A 19780-nucleotide genomic window follows, 5' to 3' on the forward strand; every position below is an offset into this window, starting at 1 on the left:
CGGGTGTTTACACTGCGGTCTATATCTCTATTACAGTGCGTACTGACGGGTGTTTACACTGCGGTCTATATCCCTATTACAGTGCGTACTGACGGGTGTTTACACTGCGGTCTATATCTCTATTACTGTGCGTACTGACGGGTGTTTACACTGCGGTCTATATCTCTATTACAGTGCGTACTGATGGGTGTTTACACTGCGGTCTATATCTCTATTACAGTGCGTACTGACGGGTGTTTACACTGCGGTCTATATCCCTATTACAGTGCGTACTGACGGGTGTTTACACTGCGGTCTATATCTCTATTACAGTGCGTACTGACGGGTGTTTACACTGTGGTCTATATCTCTATTACAGTGCGTACTGACGGGTGTTCACACTGCGGTCTATATCTCTATTACAGTGCGTACTGACGGGTGTTTACACTGCGGTCTATATCCCTATTACAGTGCGTACTGACGGGTGTTTACACTGCGGTCTATATCTCTATTACAGTGCGTACTGACAGGTGTTTACACTGCGGTCTATATCTCTATTACAGTGCGTACTGACGGGTGTTTCCACTGCGGTCTATATCTCTATTACAGTGCGTACAGACGGGTGTTTACACTGCGGTCTATATCCCTATTACAGTGCGTACTGACGGGTGTTTACACTGCGGTCTATATCCCTATTACAGTGCGTACTGACGGGTGTTTACACTGCGGTCTATATCTCTATTACAGTGCGTACTGACGGGTGTTTACACTGCGGTCTATATCCCTATTACAGTGCGTACTGACGGGTGTTTACACTGCGGTCTATATCCCTATTACAGTGCGTACTGACGGGTGTTTACACTGCGGTCTATATCCCTATTACAGTGCGTACTGACGGGTGTTTACACTGCGGTCTATATCCCTATTACAGTGCGTACTGACGGGTGTTTACACTGCGGTCTATATCCCTAAAACAGTGCGTACTGACGGGTGTTTACACTGCGGTCTATATCCCTATTACAGTGCGTACTGACGGGTGTTTACACTGCGGTCTATATCCCTATTACAGTGCGTACTGACGGGTGTTTACACTGCGGTCTATATCCCCATTACAGTGCGTACTGACGGGTGTTTACACTGCGGTCTATATCCCTATTACAGTGCGTACTGACGGGTGTTTACACTGCGGTCTATATCCCTATTACAGTGCGTACTGACGGGTGTTTACACTGCGGTCTATATCCCTATTACAGTGCGTACTGACGGGTGTTTACACTGCGGTCTATATCCCTATTACAGTGCGTACTGACGGGTGTTTACACTGCGGTCTATATCTCTATTACAGTGCGTACTGACGGGTGTTTACACTGCAGTCTATATCTCTATTACAGTGCGTACTGACGGGTGTTTACACTGCGGTCTATATCTCTATTACAGTGCGTACTGACGGGTGTTTACACTGTGGTCTATATCTCTATTACAGTGCGTACTGACGGGTGTTTACACTGCGGTCTATATCTCTATTACAGTGCGTACTGACGGGTGGTTACACTGTGGTCTATATCTCTATTACAGTGCGTACTGACGGGTGTTTACACTGCGGTCTATATCCCTATTACAGTGCGTAATGACGGGTGTTTACACTGAGGTCTATATCTCTATTACAGTGCGTACTGACGGGTGTTTACACTGCGGTCTATATCTCTATTACAGTGCGTACTGACGGGTGTTTACACTGCGGTCTATATCTCTATTACAGTGCGTACTGACGGGTGTTTACACTGCGGTCTATATCCCTATTACAGTGCGTACTGACGGGTGTTTACACTGCGGTCTATATCTCTATTACAGTGCGTACTGACGGGTGTTTACACTGCGGTCTATATCCCTATTACAGTGCGTACTGACGGGTGTTTACACTGCGGTCTATATCCCTATTACAGTGCGTACTGACGGGTGTTTACACTGCGGTCTATATCCCTATTACAGTGCGTACTGACGGGTGTTTATACTGCGGTCTATATCTCTATTACAGTGCGTACTGACGGGTGTTTACACTGCGGTCTATATCTCTATTACAGTGCGTACTGATGGGTGTTTACACTGCGGTCTATATCTCTATTACAGTGCGTACTGAGGGGTGTTTACACTGCGGTCTCTATCTCTATTACAGTGCGTACTGACGGGTGTTTACACTGCGGTCTATATCCCGATTACAGTGCATACTGACGGGTGTTTACACTGCGGTCTATATCCCTATTACGGTGCGTACGGACGGGTGTTTACACTGCGGTCTCTATCCCTATTACAGTGCGTACTGACGGGTGTTTACACTGCGGTCTATATCTCTATTACAGTGCGTACTGACGGGTGTTTACACTGCGGTCTATATCCCTATTACAGTGCGTACTGACGGGTGTTTACACTGCGGTCTATATCTCTATTACAGTGCGTACTGACGGGTGTTTACACTGCGGTCTATATCCCTATTACAGTGCGTACTGACGGGTGTTTACACTGCGGTCTATATCCCTATTACAGTGCGTACTGACGGGTGTTTACACTGCGGTCTATATCTCTATTACAGTGCGTACTGACGGGTGTTTACACTGCGGTCTATATCTGTATTACAGTGCGTACTGACGGGTGTTTACACTGCGGTCTATATCTCTATTACAGTGCGTACTGACGGGTGTTTACACTGCGGTCTATATCTGTATTACAGTGCTTACTGACGGGTGTTTACACTGCGGTCTATATCTCTATTACAGTGCGTACTGACGGGTGTTTACACTCCGGTCTATATCTCTATTACAGTGCGTACTGACGGGTGTTTACACTGCGGTCTATATCTCTATTACAGTGCGTACTGACGGGTGTTTACACTGCGGTCTATATCTCTATTACAGTGCGTACTGACGGGTGTTTACACTGCGGTCTATATCTCTATTACATTGCGTACTGACGGGTGTTTACACTGCGGCCTATATCTCTATTACAGTGCGTACTGAGGGGTGTTTACACTGCGGTCTATATCTCTATTACAGTGCGTACTGACGGGTGTTTACACTGCGTCTATATCTCTATTACAGTTCGTACTGACGGGTGTTTACACTGCGGTCTATATCTCTATTACAGTGCGTACTGACGGGTGTTTACACTGCGGTCGATATCCCTATTACAGTGCGTACTGACGGGTGTTTACACTGCGGTCTATATCTCTATTACAGTGCGTACTGACGGGTGTTTACACTGCGGTCTATATCTCTATTACAGTGCGTACTGAGGGGTGTTTACACTGCGGTCTATATCTCTATTACAGTGCGTACTGACGGGTGTTTACACTGCGGTCTATATCTCTATTACAGTGCGTACTGACGGGTGTTTACACTGCGGTCTATATCCCTATTACAGTGCGTACTGACGGGTGTTTACACTGCGGTCTATATCTCTATTACAGTGCGTACTGACGGGTGTTTACACTGCGGTCTATATCTGTATTACAGTGCGTACTGACGGGTGTTTTCACTGCGTCTATATCTCTATTACAGTGAGTACTGACGGGTGTTTACACTGCGGTCTATATCTCAATTACAGTGCGTACTGACGGGTGTTTACACTGCGGTCTATATCTCTATTACAGTGCGTACTGACGGGTGTTTACACTGCGGTCTATATCTCTATTACAGTGCGTACTGACGGATGTTTACACTGCGGTCTATATCCCTATTACAGTGCGTACTGACGGGTGTTTACACTGCGGTCTATATCTCTATTACAGTGCGTACTGACGGGTGTTTACACTGCGGTCTATATCCCTATTACAGTGCGTACTGACGGGTGTTTACACTGCGGTCTATATCTCTATTACAGTGCGTACTGACGGGTGTTTACACTGCGGTCTATATCTCTATTACAGTGCGTACTGACGGGTGTTTACACTGCGGTCTATATCTCTATAACAGTGCGTACTGACGGGTGTTTACACTGCGGTCTATATCCCTATTACAGTGCGTACTGACGGGTGTTTACACTGCAGTCTATATCCCTATTGCAGTGCGTACTGACGGGTGTTTACACTGCGGTCTATATCCCTATTACAGTGCGTACTGACGGGTGTTTACACTGCGGTTTATATCCCTATTACAGTGCGTACTGACGGGTGTTTACACTGCGGTCCATATCCCTATTACAGTGCGTACTGACGGGTGTTTACACTGCGGTCTATATCCCTATTACAGTGCGTACTGACGGGTGTTTACACTGCGGTCTATATCCCTATTACAGTGCGTACTGACGGGTGTTTACACTGCGGTCTATATCTCTATTACAGTGCGTACTGACGGGTGTTTACACTGCGGTCTATATCTCTATTACAGTGCGTACAGACGGGTGTTTACACTGCGTCTATATCTCTATTACAGTGAGTACTGACGGGTGTTTACACTGCGGTCTATATCTCAATTACAGTGCGTACTGACGGGTGTTTACACTGCGGTCTATATCTCTATTACAGTGCGTACTGACGGGTGTTTACACTGCGGTCTATATCTCTATTACAGTGCGTACTGACGGATGTTTACACTGCGGTCTATATCCCTATTACAGTGCGTACTGACGGGTGTTTACACTGCGGTCTATATCTCTATTACAGTGCGTACTGACGGGTGTTTACACTGCGGTCTATATCCCTATTACAGTGCGTACTGACGGGTGTTTACACTGCGGTCTATATCTCTATTACAGTGCGTACTGACGGGTGTTTACACTGCGGTCTATATCTCTATTACAGTGCGTACTGACAGGTGTTTACACTGCGGTCTATATCTCTATTACAGTGCGTACTGACGGGTGTTTACACTGCGGTCTATATCCCTATTACAGTGCGTACTGACGGGTGTTTACACTGCGGTCTATATCTCTATTACAGTGCGTACTGACGGGTGTTTACACTGCGGTCTATATCCCTATTACAGTGCGTACTGACGGGTGTTTACACTGCGGTCTATATCCCTATTACAGTGCGTACTGACGGGTGTTTACACTGCGGTCTATATCCCTATTACAGTGCGTACTGACGGGTGTTTACACTGCGGTCTATATCCCTATTACAGTGCGTACTGACGGGTGTTTACACTGCGGTCTATATCCCTAAAACAGTGCGTACTGACGGGTGTTTACACTGCGGTCTATATCCCTATTACAGTGCGTACTGACGGGTGTTTACACTGCGGTCTATATCCCTATTACAGTGCGTACTGACGGGTGTTTACACTGCGGTCTATATCCCCATTACAGTGCGTACTGACGGGTGTTTACACTGCGGTCTATATCCCTATTACAGTGCGTACTGACGGGTGTTTACACTGCGGTCTATATCCCTATTACAGTGCGTACTGACGGGTGTTTACACTGCGGTCTATATCCCTATTACAGTGCGTACTGACGGGTGTTTACACTGCGGTCTATATCCCTATTACAGTGCGTACTGACGGGTGTTTACACTGCGGTCTATATCTCTATTACAGTGCGTACTGACGGGTGTTTACACTGCAGTCTATATCTCTATTACAGTGCGTACTGACGGGTGTTTACACTGCGGTCTATATCTCTATTACAGTGCGTACTGACGGGTGTTTACACTGTGGTCTATATCTCTATTACAGTGCGTACTGACGGGTGTTTACACTGCGGTCTATATCTCTATTACAGTGCGTACTGACGGGTGGTTACACTGTGGTCTATATCTCTATTACAGTGCGTACTGACGGGTGTTTACACTGCGGTCTATATCCCTATTACAGTGCGTAATGACGGGTGTTTACACTGAGGTCTATATCTCTATTACAGTGCGTACTGACGGGTGTTTACACTGCGGTCTATATCTCTATTACAGTGCGTACTGACGGGTGTTTACACTGCGGTCTATATCTCTATTACAGTGCGTACTGACGGGTGTTTACACTGCGGTCTATATCCCTATTACAGTGCGTACTGACGGGTGTTTACACTGCGGTCTATATCTCTATTACAGTGCGTACTGACGGGTGTTTACACTGCGGTCTATATCCCTATTACAGTGCGTACTGACGGGTGTTTACACTGCGGTCTATATCCCTATTACAGTGCGTACTGACGGGTGTTTACACTGCGGTCTATATCCCTATTACAGTGCGTACTGACGGGTGTTTATACTGCGGTCTATATCTCTATTACAGTGCGTACTGACGGGTGTTTACACTGCGGTCTATATCTCTATTACAGTGCGTACTGATGGGTGTTTACACTGCGGTCTATATCTCTATTACAGTGCGTACTGAGGGGTGTTTACACTGCGGTCTCTATCTCTATTACAGTGCGTACTGACGGGTGTTTACACTGCGGTCTATATCCCGATTACAGTGCATACTGACGGGTGTTTACACTGCGGTCTATATCCCTATTACGGTGCGTACGGACGGGTGTTTACACTGCGGTCTCTATCCCTATTACAGTGCGTACTGACGGGTGTTTACACTGCGGTCTATATCTCTATTACAGTGCGTACTGACGGGTGTTTACACTGCGGTCTATATCCCTATTACAGTGCGTACTGACGGGTGTTTACACTGCGGTCTATATCTCTATTACAGTGCGTACTGACGGGTGTTTACACTGCGGTCTATATCCCTATTACAGTGCGTACTGACGGGTGTTTACACTGCGGTCTATATCCCTATTACAGTGCGTACTGACGGGTGTTTACACTGCGGTCTATATCTCTATTACAGTGCGTACTGACGGGTGTTTACACTGCGGTCTATATCTGTATTACAGTGCGTACTGACGGGTGTTTACACTGCGGTCTATATCTCTATTACAGTGCGTACTGACGGGTGTTTACACTGCGGTCTATATCTGTATTACAGTGCTTACTGACGGGTGTTTACACTGCGGTCTATATCTCTATTACAGTGCGTACTGACGGGTGTTTACACTCCGGTCTATATCTCTATTACAGTGCGTACTGACGGGTGTTTACACTGCGGTCTATATCTCTATTACAGTGCGTACTGACGGGTGTTTACACTGCGGTCTATATCTCTATTACAGTGCGTACTGACGGGTGTTTACACTGCGGTCTATATCTCTATTACATTGCGTACTGACGGGTGTTTACACTGCGGCCTATATCTCTATTACAGTGCGTACTGAGGGGTGTTTACACTGCGGTCTATATCTCTATTACAGTGCGTACTGACGGGTGTTTACACTGCGTCTATATCTCTATTACAGTTCGTACTGACGGGTGTTTACACTGCGGTCTATATCTCTATTACAGTGCGTACTGACGGGTGTTTACACTGCGGTCGATATCCCTATTACAGTGCGTACTGACGGGTGTTTACACTGCGGTCTATATCTCTATTACAGTGCGTACTGACGGGTGTTTACACTGCGGTCTATATCTCTATTACAGTGCGTACTGAGGGGTGTTTACACTGCGGTCTATATCTCTATTACAGTGCGTACTGACGGGTGTTTACACTGCGGTCTATATCTCTATTACAGTGCGTACTGACGGGTGTTTACACTGCGGTCTATATCCCTATTACAGTGCGTACTGACGGGTGTTTACACTGCGGTCTATATCTCTATTACAGTGCGTACTGACGGGTGTTTACACTGCGGTCTATATCTGTATTACAGTGCGTACTGACGGGTGTTTTCACTGCGTCTATATCTCTATTACAGTGAGTACTGACGGGTGTTTACACTGCGGTCTATATCTCAATTACAGTGCGTACTGACGGGTGTTTACACTGCGGTCTATATCTCTATTACAGTGCGTACTGACGGGTGTTTACACTGCGGTCTATATCTCTATTACAGTGCGTACTGACGGATGTTTACACTGCGGTCTATATCCCTATTACAGTGCGTACTGACGGGTGTTTACACTGCGGTCTATATCTCTATTACAGTGCGTACTGACGGGTGTTTACACTGCGGTCTATATCCCTATTACAGTGCGTACTGACGGGTGTTTACACTGCGGTCTATATCTCTATTACAGTGCGTACTGACGGGTGTTTACACTGCGGTCTATATCTCTATTACAGTGCGTACTGACGGGTGTTTACACTGCGGTCTATATCTCTATAACAGTGCGTACTGACGGGTGTTTACACTGCGGTCTATATCCCTATTACAGTGCGTACTGACGGGTGTTTACACTGCAGTCTATATCCCTATTGCAGTGCGTACTGACGGGTGTTTACACTGCGGTCTATATCCCTATTACAGTGCGTACTGACGGGTGTTTACACTGCGGTTTATATCCCTATTACAGTGCGTACTGACGGGTGTTTACACTGCGGTCCATATCCCTATTACAGTGCGTACTGACGGGTGTTTACACTGCGGTCTATATCCCTATTACAGTGCGTACTGACGGGTGTTTACACTGCGGTCTATATCCCTATTACAGTGCGTACTGACGGGTGTTTACACTGCGGTCTATATCTCTATTACAGTGCGTACTGACGGGTGTTTACACTGCGGTCTATATCTCTATTACAGTGCGTACAGACGGGTGTTTACACTGCGTCTATATCTCTATTACAGTGAGTACTGACGGGTGTTTACACTGCGGTCTATATCTCAATTACAGTGCGTACTGACGGGTGTTTACACTGCGGTCTATATCTCTATTACAGTGCGTACTGACGGGTGTTTACACTGCGGTCTATATCTCTATTACAGTGCGTACTGACGGATGTTTACACTGCGGTCTATATCCCTATTACAGTGCGTACTGACGGGTGTTTACACTGCGGTCTATATCTCTATTACAGTGCGTACTGACGGGTGTTTACACTGCGGTCTATATCCCTATTACAGTGCGTACTGACGGGTGTTTACACTGCGGTCTATATCTCTATTACAGTGCGTACTGACGGGTGTTTACACTGCGGTCTATATCTCTATTACAGTGCGTACTGACAGGTGTTTACACTGCGGTCTATATCTCTATTACAGTGCGTACTGACGGGTGTTTACACTGCGGTCTATATCTCTATTACAGTGCGTACTGACGGGTGTTCACACTGCGGTCTATATCTCTATTACAGTGCGTACTGACGGGTGTTTACACTGCGGTCTATATCTCTATTACAGTGCGTACTGACGGGTGTTTACACTGTGGTCTATATCTCTATTACAGTGCGTACTGACGGGTGTTTACACTGCGGTCTATATCTCTATTACAGTGCGTACTGACGGGTGTTTACACTGCGGTCTATATCCCTATTACAGTGCGTACTGACGGGTGTTTACACTGCGGTCTATATCTCTATTACAGTGCGTACTGACGGGTGTTTACACTGCGGTCTATATCTCTATTACAGTGCGTACTGACGGGTGTTTACACTGCGGTCTATATCTCTATTACAGTGCGTACTGACGGGTGTTTACACTGCGGTCTATATCTCTATTACAGTGCGTACTGACGGGTGTATTTACCCTGGGAGCTTGCTGTCTTGCTTCTGCCGAGGTCCCTTACCTGATTGGGGTTACTTTTGTACATAAATGTGATACAGTTGATCACGGTAACATTTTCTTCAAGGTCCTCTTTCAGAGGAAGCGAGCGGACCAGGACAGGAAATACCTGGGAAGAAAATGCACAGGAAGATGTGTTACTCCTGGCTCCTGTATGAGCTCCACAGCTTTCCAGGCTGGAGCTTTCTGAGGGAGAGCGCAGTGACGGATCCGCCTGCCCTGAATTTCTCCAGCACCTCCCGCTGGGCACCTTCTGCTGGATTAGATACGCAATATCTCGGGGTAGGGGGGCTGCTGGAAGAGGAGGGGTCTCACTGCGGTTCACAATACTCCTGGACGAGATCACCAGTCAAAGTCAATCAGATCCAAAGAACAAAGAAATTTACAGCACAGGAACAGGCCCTTCGGCCCTCCAAGCCTGCACCGACCATGCTGCCCCGACTGAACTAAAACCCCCTCCCCTTCCAGGGACCGTATCCCTCTATTCCCATCCTATTCATGTATTTGTCCAGACGCCCCTTAAAACTCACTATCGTATCCGCTTCCACTCCCTCCCCCGGCAGCGAGTTCCAGGCACCCACCACCCTCTGTGTAAAAAACTTGCCTCGTACATCTCCTTTAAACCTTGCCCCTCGCACCTTAAACCTGTGCCCCCCTAGTAATTGACTCTTCCACCCTGGGAAAAAGCTTCTGACTATCCACTCTGTCCATGCCCCTCATAATCTTGTAGACTTCTATCAGGTTGCCCCTCAACCTCCGTCGCTCCAGTGAGAACAAACCAAGTTTCTCCAACCTCTCCTCATAGCTAATGCCCTCCATACCAGGCAACATCCTGGTAAATCTTTTCTGTACCCTCTCCAAAGCCTCCACATCCTTCTGGTAGTGTGGCGACCAGAATTGAACACTTTATTCCAAGTGCGGCCTAACTAAGGTTCTATAAAGCTGCAACATGACTTGCCAATTTTTAAACTCAGTGCCCCGGCCGATGAAGGCAAGCATGCCGTATGCCTTCTTGACTACCTTCTCCACCTGCGTTGCCACTTTCAGTGACCTGTGTATCTGTACACCCAGATCCCTCTGCCTATCAATACTCCTAAGGGTAATGCCATTTACTGCATGTTTCCTATCTGTATTAGACCTTCCAAAATGCATTACCTCACATTTGTCCGGATTAAACTCCATCTGCCATCTCTCCGCCCAAGTCTCCAACTGATCTATATCCTGCTGTATCCTCTGATGGTCCTCATCGCTATCCGCAAATCCACCAACCTTTGTTTCGTCCACAAACTTACTGATCAATCCAATTACATTTTCCTCCACATTCACCCCAAGCAAGAATTAACTGTCACAAGGCGAACCCAGTGTGAAGCGAGTTGAGGACATGCGTGAGTACCTGTTCCACAGGGACCCCTGCCAGGTTCGTCATCATCATGCGCGACACAGCCCCACACACGTTGTCCACCACTCGACGGTTCTGCTCTCGGGCGATGATGGACGACAGAATGTTCAGCAGAGACGGGTAGTGGCTGAAGGCGAGAGTTAAGGGACTGACAGCAGGGCTGAACTCGAATCGCCTCCCCTTCCCCTTCGATACAACAACTTTTTACCCCGGATAACACAGAGCCCACCTGACAGCGGGAGTGCAGGCAAGGCCCGAAATAATGTTTGTGTTTGGAGAAAGATAGCAGCCACCCAGCCTCTTGACCGGGGACACACACACACACAGGTAGTGAGGTACACAGTGACACAAGCTCACACGCACACACTCAGTCAGTCACACACTCAGTCAGTCACACACTCAGTCAGTCACACACTCAGTCAGTCACACACTCAGTCAGTCACACACTCAGTCAGTCACACACTCAGTCAGTCACACACTCAGTCAGTCACACACTCAGTCAGTCACACACTCAGTCAGTCACACACTCAGTCAGTCACACACTCAGTCAGTCACACACTCAGTCAGTCACACACTCAGTCAGTCACACACTCAGTCAGTCACACACTCAGTCAGTCACACACTCAGTCAGTCACACACTCAGTCAGTCACACACTCAGTCAGTCACACACTCAGTCAGTCACACACTCAGTCAGTCACACACTCAGTCAGTCACACACTCAGTCAGTCACACACTCAGTCAGTCACACACTCAGTCAGTCACACACTCAGTCAGTCACACACTCAGTCAGTCACACACTCAGTCAGTCACACACTCAGTCAGTCACACACTCAGTCAGTCACACACTCAGTCAGTCACACACTCAGTCAGTCACACACTCAGTCAGTCACACACTCAGTCAGTCACACACTCAGTCAGTCACACACTCAGTCAGTCACACACTCAGTCAGTCACACACTCAGTCAGTCACACACTCAGTCAGTCACACACTCAGTCAGTCACACACTCAGTCAGTCACACACTCAGTCAGTCACACACTCAGTCAGTCACACACTCAGTCAGTCACACACTCAGTCAGTCACACACTCAGTCAGTCACACACTCAGTCAGTCACACACTCAGTCAGTCACACACTCAGTCAGTCACACACTCAGTCAGTCACACACTCAGTCAGTCACACACTCAGTCAGTCACACACTCAGTCAGTCACACACTCAGTCAGTCACACACTCAGTCAGTCACACACTCAGTCAGTCACACACTCAGTCAGTCACACACTCAGTCAGTCACACACTCAGTCAGTCACACACTCAGTCAGTCACACACTCAGTCAGTCACACACTCAGTCAGTCACACACTCAGTCAGTCACACACTCAGTCAGTCACACACACACAGTCAGTCAGTCAGACTCTCTCTCACTCTTACTTCACAGGATGGTCTTCATTCAGCCATCCTGCTGTGGCTCTTTTGGAGTGCGCAATCCAACTAGTCCCAAAGCCCCACGGCTTTCGCCGAGACGCTCCATGCCGACACTATAGTTAAGAAAGCCCCACCAACGCCTCTACTTTCTCAGGAGACTAAGGAAATTTGGCATGTCAGCTACGACTCTCACCAACTTTTACAGATGCACCATAGAAAGCATTCTTTCTGGTTGTATCACAGCTTGGTATGGGGCTCCTGCTCTGCCCAAGACCACAAGGAACTACAAAAGGTCGTGAATGTAGCCCAATCCATCACGCAAACCAGCCTCCCATCCATTGACTCTGTCTACACTTCCCGCTGCCTCGGGGAAAAGCAGCCAACATAATTAAGGACCCCCCCAACGCACCCCGGACATTCTCTCTTCCACCTTCTTCCGTCGGGGAAAACGATACAAAAGCCTGAGGTCACGTACCGACCGACTCAAGAACAGCTTCTTCCCTGCTGCTGCTGTCAGACTTTTGAATGGACCTACCTCGCATCAAGTTGATCTTTCTCGACACCCTAGCTGTGACTGTAACACTACATTCTGCACTCTCTCCTTTCCTTCTCTATGAACGGTATGCTTTGTCTGTATAGCGCGCAAGAAACAATACTTTTCACTGTATACATGTGACAATAATAAATCACATTTTTAAAAAATCAGCAACACTCATCCCCCGACAGGTGGGAACGCCCCACTCCGTTCCAATGAAGAGGGAGGGAGTTTTGTTCTATAAAGATGCGAGTCCAGGATACTCGTAAATGGCTTCTTTCCCTTGCTCAGCGAGGACTCCAATGCCGAAGACGGAGTTGCTGCGTACCTCATCGTCCGTGTCCCGCGCTCCCGCCTGTAGCATCGGCAGGAGGCGGGGGACAAACTGCACCGTCACCGGCCCCATCGCCTGAATCGTCTCCGCGATTGAGCCAATGGCAAAGGACTTCTCGGCCACCGTGCAGCTTGGTTTCTGGAACACACAAAGGGTCGGTCAGAGCATTGAATACAGGAGTTGGGACGGCTTGTTGTAGAGAGTTGTTTTTCAAACTGGAGGCCTGTGACCAGCGGTGTGCCTCAGGGATCAGTGCTGGGCCCACTGTTATTTGTCATTTATATTAATGATTTGGATGAGAATATAGGAGGCATGGTTCGTAAGTTTGCAGATGACACCAAGATTGGTGGCATAGTGGACAGTGAAGAAGGTTATCTCCGATTGCAACGGGATCTTGATCAATTGGGCCAGTGGGCTGACGAATGGCAGATGGAGTTTAATTTAGATAAATGCGAGGTGATGCATTTTGGTCGATCGAACCAGGGCAGGACTTACACAGTTAATGGTAGGGCGTTGGGGAGAGTTACAGAACAAAGAGATCGAGGGGTACAGGTTCATAGCTCCTTGAAAGTGGAGTCACAGGTGGACAGAGTGGTGAAGAAGGCATTCGGCATGCTTGGTTTCATTGGTCAGAACATTGAATACAGGAGTTGGGACGTCTTGTTGAAGTTGTACAAGACATTGGTGAGGCCACACTTGGAATACTGTGTGCAGTTCTGGTCACCCTATTATAGAAAGGATATTATTAAACTGGAAAGAGCGCAGAAAAGATTTACTAGGATGAACGTTTGAGGACTCCGGGTCTGTACTCGTTGGAGGGAGGAATGTACTTCTGAGGCTGTATAAGGCTCTGGTCAGACCCCATTTGGAGTATTGTGAGCAGTTTTGGGCCCCGTATCTAAGGAAGGATGTGCCGGCCTTGGAAAGGGCCCAGAGGAGCTTCACAAGAATGATCCCCAGAATGAAGAGCTTGTCGTATGAGGAACGGTTGAGGACTCTGGGTCTGTACTCATTGGAGTTTAGAAGAATGAGGGGGGATCTTATTGAAACTTACAGGATACTGCGAGGCCTGGATAGAGTGGACGTGGAGAGGATGTTTCCACTAGTGGGAAAAACTAGAACCAGAGGGCACAACCTCAGGCTAAAGGGACGATCCTTTTAAACAGAGATGAGGAGGAATTTCTTCAGCCAGAGAGTGGTGAATCTGTGGAACTCTTTGCCGCAGAAGGCTGTGGAGGTCAGGTCATTGAGTGTCTTTAAGACAGAGATAGATAGGTACTTGATTAATAAGGGGATCAGGGGTTATGGGGAAAAGGCAGGAGAATGGGGATGAGAGAAATATCAGCCATGATTGAATGGCGGAGCAGACTCGATGGGCCGAGTGGCCTCATTCTGCTCCTATGTCTTATGGTCTTGCCATGCCTGTTACCAAAACTGTTCTTGAATTGTCCTGCGTTGGCCTGGAGGGGCTACGTACGGTCAAACGTATAAAGCACTGGTTAGGCCCCATTTGGAGTACTGTGAGCAATTTTGGGCCCCACACCTCAGGAAGGACATACTGGCACTGGAGCGGGTCCAGCGGAGATTCACACGGATGATCCCAGGAATGGTAGGCCTGACATACGATGAACGTCTGAGGATCGTGGGATTATATTCATTGGAGTTTAGGAGGTTGAGGGGAGATCTGATAGAAACTTACAAGATAATGAACGGCTTAGATAGGATGGACGTAGGGAAGTTGTTTCCATTAACAGGGGAGACTAGGACGCGGGGGCACAGCCTTAGAATAAAAGGGAGTCACTTTAGAACAGAGATGAGGAGAAATTTCTTCAGCCAGAGAGTGGTGGGTCTGCGGAATTCATTGCCACAGAGGGCTGTGGAGGCCGAGACGTTGAGCGTCTTCAAGACAGAAATTGATAAATTCTTGATTTCTCGAGGAATTAAGGGCTATGGGGAGAGAGCGGGTAAATGGAGTTGAAATCAACCATGATTGAATGGTGGAGTGGACTCGATGGGCCGAATGGCCTTACTTCCGCTCCTATGTCTTATGGTCTTATGGTCTAATATCTTCCCGCTACTATGCCTGAATGCCGGCGGATTCCCGAAACCCCGCCGCAGTTCCAAGCCCAAGCCACACGTACCGTTTTACACAGCAACAGGGGAAGGAATCCAGCAAAGTATGGAGCAAAGGTCTGTCCTCCCACGGCGGCGGCCAAGAGGGGGATGCCTTCTCCCGCGTACTCCAGCAGCATGGAGTCATACTCGGCCTGGAAGAGAGGAAAAGACAGGTCAGGCGCAGGCAAATCGGGGGGAGAGCTGTTTGTACCGATACCACAATGCCCCACAGAGAAGATAATCGACTGTACCGCTTGCTGCCATTTAAACAGACTCATTAAACTCTGCAGACTGCTTGTTGCAATGCGCTCTTTAAATAGATCCTGGCTGCTAAGTAAATCAATTCAGTTTGTTGCAACATGTGCTATGTGATGACAGCTCCGTTGTGAGCCCTACCTCCGACTCAGGACAACTCACTGTGAGACAGTGTGAGACTGAGCAGGTATAGAATCCACACAGGGCAGGAGGAGGCTATTCGACCCATCGAGTCTGCACCAACTCTCCACCAGAGCAACACAACCAGCCCCGTAGCCCCACGTATTTACCCCGCTAATCCCCCTAACCTACACATCTTTGGACACCACAGGGCAATTCAGCATGGCCAATCCTCTAAACCTGCACATCTTTGGATACTAAGGGGCAATTTAGCATGGCTAATCCCCCTAACCTACACGTCTTTGGACACCACAGGGCAATTTAGCATGGCCAATCCTCTAAACCTGCACATCTTTGGACACTAAGGGACAATTTAGCATGGCCAATCCACCTAACCTACACATCTTTGGACACTAAGGGGCAATTTAGCACGGCCAATCCACCTAACCTGCACATCTTTGGACACTAAGGGACAATTTAGCACGGCCAATCCACCTAACCTGCACATCTCTGGACACTAAGAGACAATTTACCATGGCCAATCCACCTAACCCGCACTTTTAGACTGCGGGAGGAAACCGGAGCACCCGGAGGAAACCCATGCAGACACGGGGAGAACGTGCAGGCTCCACGCAGTCACCAAAGGCTGGGAATCGAGCCTGGGTCCCTGGCGCTGTGAGACAGCAGTGCTAACCCACTGTGTCACCATGCCATGGATCCAAGTTGAGAATTTTGTTTTAATATTCACAATTCATTCTCCCACAGCAGAACTCAGGATAGATAATCCTGGCAACGCTCACTGGGAGAGCGAAATACTTCACTTAATGCTCTGCATCCAAGTCTAAAGCTGTGGGTTCGAGCCCCACTGCTGATAGAGAGCGGAGGAAGGGTTAAGGTAGGTAGAATTAATGAGGCAGTCTAGGTGATGAAGAGGACATAGAACGGGGGTCAAACAGGACACAGACTGTGCAGAGGCTGGTTCAGCCTCAGTGGTTTTGGGGAGGTGGGGAAACCGTTTGTGACAAGGCTCAAAAACAATGGCACCAGTTTCCCCAGTGTTTAATCCAGTACCGAGAAAGTGTGGCCACACAAAGGCAGTGAACAGGCCACTGATGCTGGGAGGTAGAGGTGACTGTTGTCAGCATTCACATGCCAATTGAATCATAGAACAGTCATAGAATCCCTATAGTGCAGAAGAGGCCATTCGGCCCGAGTCAGCACCAACTCTCTGACAGAGCGTCTCACCCAGGCCCTCGCCACTGCCCTATACCCCACACATTTCCTATGGCCAATCCACCGAACCTACACATCTTTGGACACTAAGGGACAATTTAGCATGGCCAATCCACCCAACCTACACAGCTTTGGACACTAAGGGGCAATTTAGCATGGCCAATCCACCTAACCTGCACATCTTTGGACACTAAGAGGCAATTTAGCATGACCAATCCACCTAACCTACACATCTTTGGACACTAAGGGACAATTTAGCATGGCCAATCCACCCAACCTACACAGCTTTGGACACTAAGGGGCAATTTAGCACAGCCAATCCACCTTACCCGCACATCTTTGGACACTAAGGGGCAATTTAGCACGGCCAATCCACCTAACCTGCACATCTTTGGACACTAAGAGGCAATTTAGCATGACCAATCCACCTAACCTACACATCTTTGGACACTAAGGGACAATTTAGCATGGCCAATCCACCCAACCTACACAGCTTTGGACACTAAGGGGCAATTTAGCACAGCCAATCCACCTTACCCGCACATCTTTGGACACTAAGGGGCAATTTAGCACGGCCAATCCACCTAACCTGCACATCTTTGGACACTAAGAGGCAATTTAGCATGACCAATCCACCTAACCTACACATCTTTGGACACTAAGGGACAATTTAGCATGGCCAATCCACCCAACCTACACAGCTTTGGACACTAAGGGGCAATTTAGCACAGCCAATCCACCTTACCCGCACATCTTTGGACACTAAGGGGCAATTTAGCACGGCCAATCCACCTAACCTGCACATCTTTGGACACTAAGAGGCAATTTAGCATGACCAATCCACCTAACCTACACATCTTTGGACACTAAGGGGGCAATTTAACATGGCCAATCCACCGAACCTACACATCTTTGGACACTAAGGGGGCAATTTAGCATGGCCAATCCACCGAACCTACACATCTTTGGACACTAAGGGGGCAATTTAGCATGGCCAATCCACCTAACCTACAATCTTTGGACTGTGGGAGGAAACCGGAGCACCCGGAGGAAGCTCATGCAGACATGTGAGAAGGAAGAGACACAAAAGGATCCAGAGGGACAATTTTTTTCACAGAGAGTGGCGAGTGTCTGGAACAAGCTGCCAGAGGTAGTAGACAGTTACATGGGTACGATGGGTACAGAGGGATATGGGCCAAACGCGGGCAATTGGGACTAGCTTCATGGTACAACTGGGCGGGATGGACAAGTTGGGCTGAAGGTCCTGTTTCCATGCTGTAAATCTCTATGACTCCATGATGTGACATAGGTGCGACACGGTGGCACAGTGGTTAGCACTGCTGCCTCACAGTACCAGGGACCCGGGTTCGATTCCCGGCTTGGGTCACTGCCTGTGTAGAGTCTGCACATTCTCCTTTTATCCGCGTGGCTTTCTTCCGGGTGCTCCGGTTTCCTCCCGCAGACTGATAGATGTGCCGGTTAGGGTGCATTGGCCATGCTAAGTTCTCCCTCAGTGTACCGAACAAGCGCCGGAGTGTGGCGACTAGGGGATTTTCACAGTAACTTCATTGCAGTGTTAATGTAAGCCACCTTGTGACTAATAAATAAACTTTACACTTTAACAATCGGGGAGAAGGTAAGGAGAGAGTGCAGAATGTGTTACAGTCATAGCTAGGGTGTAGAGAAAGTTCAACTCAATGCGAGGTAGGTCCATTCAAAAGTCTGACAGCAGCAGGGAAGAAGCTGTTCTTGAGTCGGTCGGTACGTGACCTCAGATTTTTGTATCTTTTTCCTGAAGGAAGAAGGTGGAAAAGAGAATGTCCGGGGTGCGTGGGGGGGGTCCTTAATTATGCCGGCTGCTTTTCCCCGAGGCAGCGGGAAGTGTAGACAGAGTCAATGAGTGGGAGGCTGGTTTGCGTGATGGATTGGGCTACATTCACGACCCTTTTGGAGGGAAGCATGAAGGTGAGGAATAGGAGGGGGCCTTGGGGGCGGGGGGACACCAGAGAAACAGCAGGATCAGGAGAGAGAAGAAGCCACTGCAAATGATACTCTGGCAATGTTACTGACCAGGGAAGCCCACAAGAATCACACACTTGTTGAGGTAATGATGCAAGGGGCATTTACCTGGCAGGGGAGAAACCCGTAACAGTTAAACTTTATTTATTCGTCACAGGTGAGGCTTACATTAACACTGCAATGAAGTTACTGTGAAATTCCCCTTGTCGCCACACTCCAGCACCTGTTCGGTTACACTGAGGGAGAATTTAGCACGGCCCAATGCACCCTAACCAGCACATCTTTCAGTCTGTGGTAGGAAACCGGAGCACCCGGAGGAAACCCACGCAGACACGGGGAGAACGTGCAGACTCCGCACAGACAGTGACCCAAGCCGGGAATCGAACCCGGGTCCCTGGCGCTGACCGTAATGGACATCAAATCGGAGAGTGGCTTGCGGGTAAGGGACAACATCGTCCAGTTTGAAGTTTATATGTTAGTGCCACAAGTAAGGCTTACATTAACACCACAATGAAGTTACTGTGAAATTCCTCTAGTCGCCACACTCCGGCGCCTGTTCGGGTTACACCGAGGGAGAATTTAGCACGGCCCAATCCACCCTAACCAACACGTCTTTCGGACTGTGGTAGGAAACCGGAGCACCCGGAGGAAACCCACGCAGACACGGGGAGAACGTGCAGACTCCGCACAGACAGTGACCCAAACCGGGAATCGAACCCAGGTCCCTGTGAGGCAGCAGCGCTAACCTCTGCGCCGCCCCACGAACGCAAAGAACTGGACTACTGTCACCGCCATTTTCTCCGTACTCCTCCCAGTTCCAGAAATGTAAA

At 48.4% G+C, this 19780-nt stretch overlaps 1 protein-coding gene across 1 annotated transcript in view; it reads right to left on the reverse strand.

Moving 5' to 3' along the window:
- Positions 1 to 19780, reverse strand: part of ipo4 (importin 4) — a 197093-nt gene that overhangs the window by 15586 nt on the left and 161727 nt on the right. Inside the window, exons 25-28 of the mRNA XM_078204800.1 lie at positions 15350 to 15475; positions 13138 to 13346; positions 10913 to 11045; positions 9524 to 9628 (exon numbers count right to left, since the gene is read on the reverse strand). Coding sequence (XP_078060926.1) covers positions 9524 to 9628; positions 10913 to 11045; positions 13138 to 13346; positions 15350 to 15475 — 573 coding nt within the window. The remainder of the gene's footprint in view (positions 1 to 9523; positions 9629 to 10912; positions 11046 to 13137; positions 13347 to 15349; positions 15476 to 19780) is intronic.

This window comes from Mustelus asterias, unplaced genomic scaffold (genome assembly GCF_964213995.1).
Source record: "Mustelus asterias unplaced genomic scaffold, sMusAst1.hap1.1 HAP1_SCAFFOLD_453, whole genome shotgun sequence".
NCBI lineage: Eukaryota > Metazoa > Chordata > Chondrichthyes > Carcharhiniformes > Triakidae > Mustelus > Mustelus asterias.